Source organism: Procambarus clarkii, chromosome 53 (assembly GCF_040958095.1).
Source record: "Procambarus clarkii isolate CNS0578487 chromosome 53, FALCON_Pclarkii_2.0, whole genome shotgun sequence".
Lineage (NCBI taxonomy): Eukaryota > Metazoa > Arthropoda > Malacostraca > Decapoda > Cambaridae > Procambarus > Procambarus clarkii.
In genome coordinates, this window is record NC_091202.1 from 24306186 (window position 1) to 24312045 (window position 5860).

The window sequence follows — 5860 nt, forward strand, 5'->3', positions numbered from 1 at the left end:
GTGAATCCTTCTGCCCCTATCCTTAATTTCATAACCTGTTCCTTTACTGTGGTTTTTCTCCTGATGTGGCTGTGCAACAATTTAGGTTGAGTCTTTGCCTTGCTTGCGATGTCATTTTCGTATTGTCTTTCTGCCTCTCTTCTCAACCTGACATATTCATTCCTGGCATTCTGGTATCTTTCTCTGCTCTCCAGTGTCCTGTTATTCCTATAGTTTCTCCATGCCCTTTTACTTTGCTGCTTAGCTAGCCCACATCTCTGATTAAACCATGGGTTTCTCATCTGCATTTCATTGGTTTCCTTTTGGACTGGGACAAACTTGTTTGCTGCCTCCTTACACTTGTGCGTGATGTAGTCCATCATGTCTTGGGCCGTCTTTCCCCTGAGCTCTGTTTCCCATGTTATATATGTGAATAATTTTCTTATCTCCTCATAGTTTCCCTTTCGGAATGCCAGTTTTTTGTTTCCAGTACCCCTCCTCGAGTTCAATAACCCTTCCTCAACCAGATACTCAAACGCCAGTACATTGTTCATTCCTACTGGGCCCTCATAGCCGATTTCCCTTATGTCGGAGTCGTTCAGAGTGAAGACTAGGTCGAGTCTCGCTGGTTTATCGTTTCCTCTCATCCTTGTGGGTTCCGTGACATGTTGGCTTAGAAAGTTTCTTGTCACCACCTCCAATAGTTTGGCTCTCCATGTATCCTTGCCTCCATGCGGTTCCTCGTTCTCCCAGTCCATCTTTCCGTGATTGAAGTCGCCCATGATGAGCAGGTGCGATCTATTTCTACAGGCAGCAGAGGCTGCCTTCTCAATTATAGTGTTAACTGCCATGTTGTTGTTGTCATACTCTTGCCTGGGTCTTCTGTCATTGGGTGGAGGGTTATATATCACTGTTACTACTACTTTTGGTCCTCCCAATGTTATGGTTCCTGTTATGTAGTCTCTGAATCCCTCGCAGCCCGGGATGACCATCTCCTTGAAGCTCCATTCCTTTCTCATTAATAGGGCCACTCCACCTCCTCCCCGTCCTTCCCTCTCTTTCCTTATTACAGTGTAGTCCTGGGGAAACACCGCATTCGTTATGACGCCTGAGAGTTTTGTTTCTGTGAGTCCGATTACATCTGGATTCACTTCTTGTGTTCTTTCCCGTAGTTCACTTGCCTTGCTGGTGATCCCATCTATGTTCGAGTACATCACCCTCAAGCTGACTCTCTTCTGTCCTTTCTCAGATCCTATTGCTTCCCCTGAAGCAGGGAAACAGGGAGGGACTGGGAGAGGGGGCCTATGAAGGGTGTGTGTGTGTATGTGAGTGTGTGTGTGTGTGTGTGTGTGTGTGTGTGTGTATAATGGCCACAACAGCTGTATAACTCCCAGGTACCTGTTATTGCTAGATGAACAGAATCATCAGGTAAAAGTAAACGTTGCCCAAATAATTCCATACTGTCGTGGAGACCAAACCCACGAGATTCAATTCTAAGCGGATGACGCAGCCCACTGCGCCACAGGGCAGAGATGCCCCCAGGCGACAGGTGCTCCACCAGCCGAGGTCGTTATGTAAACCTGGTGATTTATGGGAAGACTTTGTTGTAAACTTGCCACTGACTCCCGGGACACGTCACTAAGGTCATCCTGTTCCCAGAGGCAAAGTTGGGCACACGAGAGGCGAGGTGCTCCTTAATGATGAGTCGCGGTGAGTTATGGCTTAGGGACTGGGGGGGTGGGGGTGAGGGGATGGGAGGGGGTGGTGAGGGGGGCGGGGGTCGTCCCCGGGGTCGGTCCCCCCCCCCCCCTATCCGCCAGCCGTCAGCACGTAGAGCTAAGCACATAATAACGACTCAAAGAATTAGAAGCCAAACTGCATATATATAATTATATCAAAACATGTTAAAGAGCTTAAAACAGTCTTACCGAGAGATATATAAATCAATTAACATCTGGTTTAAGACTAAGTTAATCTTTGTGTTTGTCTACTGCTCACAGCGTAGCAGTTATGAGCTGTGGTGCAGAAGGTGCCCGGCGCTGCTCTCAACAGTTATGAGCTGTGGTGCCCGGCGCTGCTCTCAACAGTTATGAGCTGTGGTGCCCGGCGCTGCTCTCAACAGTTATGAGCTGTGGTGCCCAGCGCTGCTCACAACAGTTATGAGCTGTGGTGTCCAGCGCTGCTCTCAACAGTTATGAGCTGTGGTGCCCGGCGCTGCTCTCAACAGTTATGAGCTGTGGTGCCCGGCGCTGCTCTCAACAGTTATGAGCTGTGGTGCCCGGCGCTGCTCTCAACAGTTATGAGCTGTGGTGTCCGGCGCTGCTCTCAACATTTATGAGCTGTGGTGCCCAGCGCTGCTCACAACAGTTATGAGCTGTGGTGTCCAGCGCTGCTCTCAACAGTTATGAGCTGTGGTGCCCGGCGCTGCTCTCAACAGTTATGAGCTGTGGTGCCCGGCGCTGCTCACAACAGTTATGAGCTGTGGTGCCCGGCGCTGCTCTCAACAGTTATGAGCTGTGGTGCCCAGCGCTGCTCACAACAGTTATGAGCTGTGGTGCAGTAGGTACCCGGCGCTGCTCACAACAGTTATGAGCTGTGGTGCAGAAGGTACCCGGCGCTGCTCACAACAGTTATGAGCTGTGGTGCCCGGCGCTGCTCACAACAGTTATGAGCTGTGGTGCCCAGCGCTGCTCACAACAGTTATGAGCTGTGGTGCAGTAGGTACCCGGCGCTGCTCACAACAGTTATGAGCTGTGGTGCAGAAGGTACCCGGCGCTGCTCACAACAGTTATGAGCTGTGGTGCCCGGCGCTGCTCACAACAGTTATGAGCTGTGGTGCAGAAGGTACCCGGCGCTGCTCACAACAGTTATGAGCTGTGGTGCAGAAGGTACCCGGCGCTGCTCACAACAGTTATGAGCTGTGGTGCCCGGCGCTGCTCTCAACAGTTATGAGCTGTGGTGCCCAGCGCTGCTCTCAACAGTTATGAGCTGTGGTACCTAGCGCTGCTCACAACAGTTATGAGCTGTGGTGCAGTAGGTACCCGGCGCTGCTCACAACAGTTATGAGCTGTGGTGCAGTAGGTACCCGGCACTGCTCACAACAGTTATGAGCTGTGGTGCAGTAGGTACCCGGCGCTGCTCACAACAGTTATGAGCTGTGGTGCAGTAGGTACCCGGCGCTGCTCACAACAGTTATGAGCTGTGGTGCCCGGCACTGCTCACAACAGTTATGAGCTGTGGTGCCCGGCGCTGCTCACAACAGTTATGAGCTGTGGTGCCCGGCGCTGCTCACAACAGTTATGAGCTGTGGTGCCCGGCGCTGCTCTCAACAGTTATGAGCTGTGGTGCCCAGCGCTGCTCTCAACAGTTATGAGCTGTGGTACCTAGCGCTGCTCACAACAGTTATGAGCTGTGGTGCAGTAGGTACCCGGCGCTGCTCACAACAGTTATGAGCTGTGGTGCAGTAGGTACCCGGCACTGCTCACAACAGTTATGAGCTGTGGTGCAGTAGGTACCCGGCGCTGCTCACAACAGTTATGAGCTGTGGTGCAGTAGGTACCCGGCCCTGCTCACAACAGTTATGAGCTGTGGTGCCCGGCACTGCTCACAACAGTTATGAGCTGTGGTGCCCGGCGCTGCTCACAACAGTTATGAGCTGTGGTGCCCGCCGCTGCTCACAACAGTTATGAGCTGTGGTGCAGAAGGTACCCGGCGCTGCTCACAACAGTTATGAGCTGTGGTGCCCGGCGCTGCTCTCAACAGTTATGAGCTGTGGTGCCCGGCGCTGCTCTCAACAGTTATGAGCTGTGGTGCCCGGCGCTGCTCACAACAGTTATGAGCTGTGGTGCCCGGCGCTGCTCACAACAGTTATGAGCTGTGGTGCCCAGCGCTGCTCTCAACAGTTATGAGCTGTGGTGCCCGGCGCTGCTCACAACAGTTATGAGCTGTGGTGCCCGGCGCTGCTCTCAACAGTTATGAGCTGTGGTACCTAGCGCTGCTCACAACAGTTATGAGCTGTGGTACCTAGCGCTGCTCACAACAGTTATGAGCTGTGGTGCCCGGCGCTGCTCTCAACAGTTATGAGCTGTGGTACCCAGCGCTGCTTACAACAGTTATGAGCTGTGGTGCCCAGCGCTGCTCACATGGTAAGTGTGTTAGAGGAGACGGGGGGCGGCGCAGCTCCCACAAAGTGCCTCAGGAACGGAAAAATGAGACGGCACAGAATTATATTTTAGGATTAGCAACAAAAACACGGTAACTGGTGCCAGGGCCGCCCGCCGCTAGTTTATGTGAGGCCGCATAAACACTCCACACACACCGTGTATTTCTCACGGCAAGACCCGTACTCGGGGCCCCCGGCGTGGTGGTTGGAGCCGCCACCGTGGTTGTAGGAGCCGCCACCGTGGTTGTAGGAGCCGCCACCGTGGTTGTAGGAGCCGCCACCGTGGTTGTAGGAGCCGCCACCGTGGTTGTAGGAGCCGCCACCGTGGTTGTAGGAGCCGCCACCGTGGTTGTAGGAGCCGCCACCGTGGTTGTAGGAGCCGCCACCGTGGTTGTAGCAGCCGCCACCGTGGTTGTAGCAGCCGCCACCGTGGTTGTAGCAGCCGCCACCGTGGTTGTAGGAGCCGCCACCGTGGTTGTAGGAGCCGCCATCGTGGTTGTTCTTGGTAAGGTGCTTAACAGACACAACTTGGAGAGTCGCAGTGTTGTGGTCAGCCCAGATGTCTTCAGGGACCAACCAGAGACCCTCGAGGATCAGTCCTGGAACCATGACTGATCTTTGATTTCTCACTTATATTAATGACCCAACTAGAGGGGAAGAGTCCTGTATGGCCAGGGTGCAGATGGTTGAAGAGTAATGAGTCGAGATTGATAAACATTGAAAAAATGAATAAACAAGAAATCCTCGATAAGTTACAGAGTTGGATCAAGATACAGGTGCTGGAGCAGCAGGTGTTGGGGGGTGAAGATGGAAGGCCAGCAGGGAGGAGCACCAACAATGGGAACTACTCCCATTTGTAATGGGTATAGACAGAGACCTGTAAGTGGACCGAACACCAAGTCTCACTCCAGAGGCACATACAAAAAAAGAATAACGTTAAAAGCATATTCTAAACTGGCGATTTTATAGAGTTTGCAGCACTAATGTGAGCCCACAGGTCAAAAAATACATTTTAAAGGCTGAAAAGAAAATTCAGATCTGCAACATATGATGCCCCAGAACTACAAGGGCTCGGGTAGGAAGAAAGACGGAGAGAACTGGACCAAACGTCGCTACACAAGAGGAGAGAGGAGACATGCTACAGCCTTATGTCACTATTTACCTAATATTATTCTGATAAAAACAAAATAATAATATTTATATGGTTCTATGTTTCTTAAACTTCCGTCTATCCACACATTTCCTCTTCTTCCACTCTCTCAATCCTGATTGGATTGACAGAGAATATATACACACTGGTGGACAGTGTATACACACTGGTGGACAGTGTATACACACTGGTGGACAGGGTATACACACTGGTGGACAGTGTATACACACTGGTGGACAGTGTATACACACTGGGGGACAGGGTATACACACTGGGGGACAGGGTATACACACTGGTGGACAGTGTATACACACTGGGGGACAGTGTATACACACTGGAGGACAGTGTATACACACTGGGGGACAGTGTATACACACTGGGGGACAGTGTATACACATTGGGGGGACAGAGTGTATACACACTGCGGGATATAGAGTGTATATTGTTATGATTGCCGTCAGATAACAGGTATTTCTGGCCTCAAGAGTCATTTTTACCCAGCTAGAAAGATCGCAGACGGGCCATGTGGGAAATTTTTACCCACCATATCTAATTATCATCTAAGAAAT

The 5860-nt window shown here is 51.6% G+C and overlaps 1 protein-coding gene across 1 annotated transcript; it reads right to left on the reverse strand.

Annotated features, from left to right (window-relative positions):
• Window positions 1-4264: 4264 nt before the first annotated feature.
• Window positions 4265-4750, reverse strand: LOC123767178 (uncharacterized). The gene has a single exon (XM_045756749.1). It carries the CDS (start codon window positions 4748-4750, stop codon window positions 4265-4267), a length of 486 nt encoding a protein of 161 aa, XP_045612705.1.
• Between the last annotated feature and the right edge of the window lie 1110 nt (window positions 4751-5860).

Excerpts from the sequence above, each read along its gene's own strand:
- LOC123767178 (XM_045756749.1), bottom strand. The coding sequence starts at position 4,750 with ATGGTTCCAGGACTGATCCTCGAGGGTCTCTGGTTGGTCCCTGAAGAC.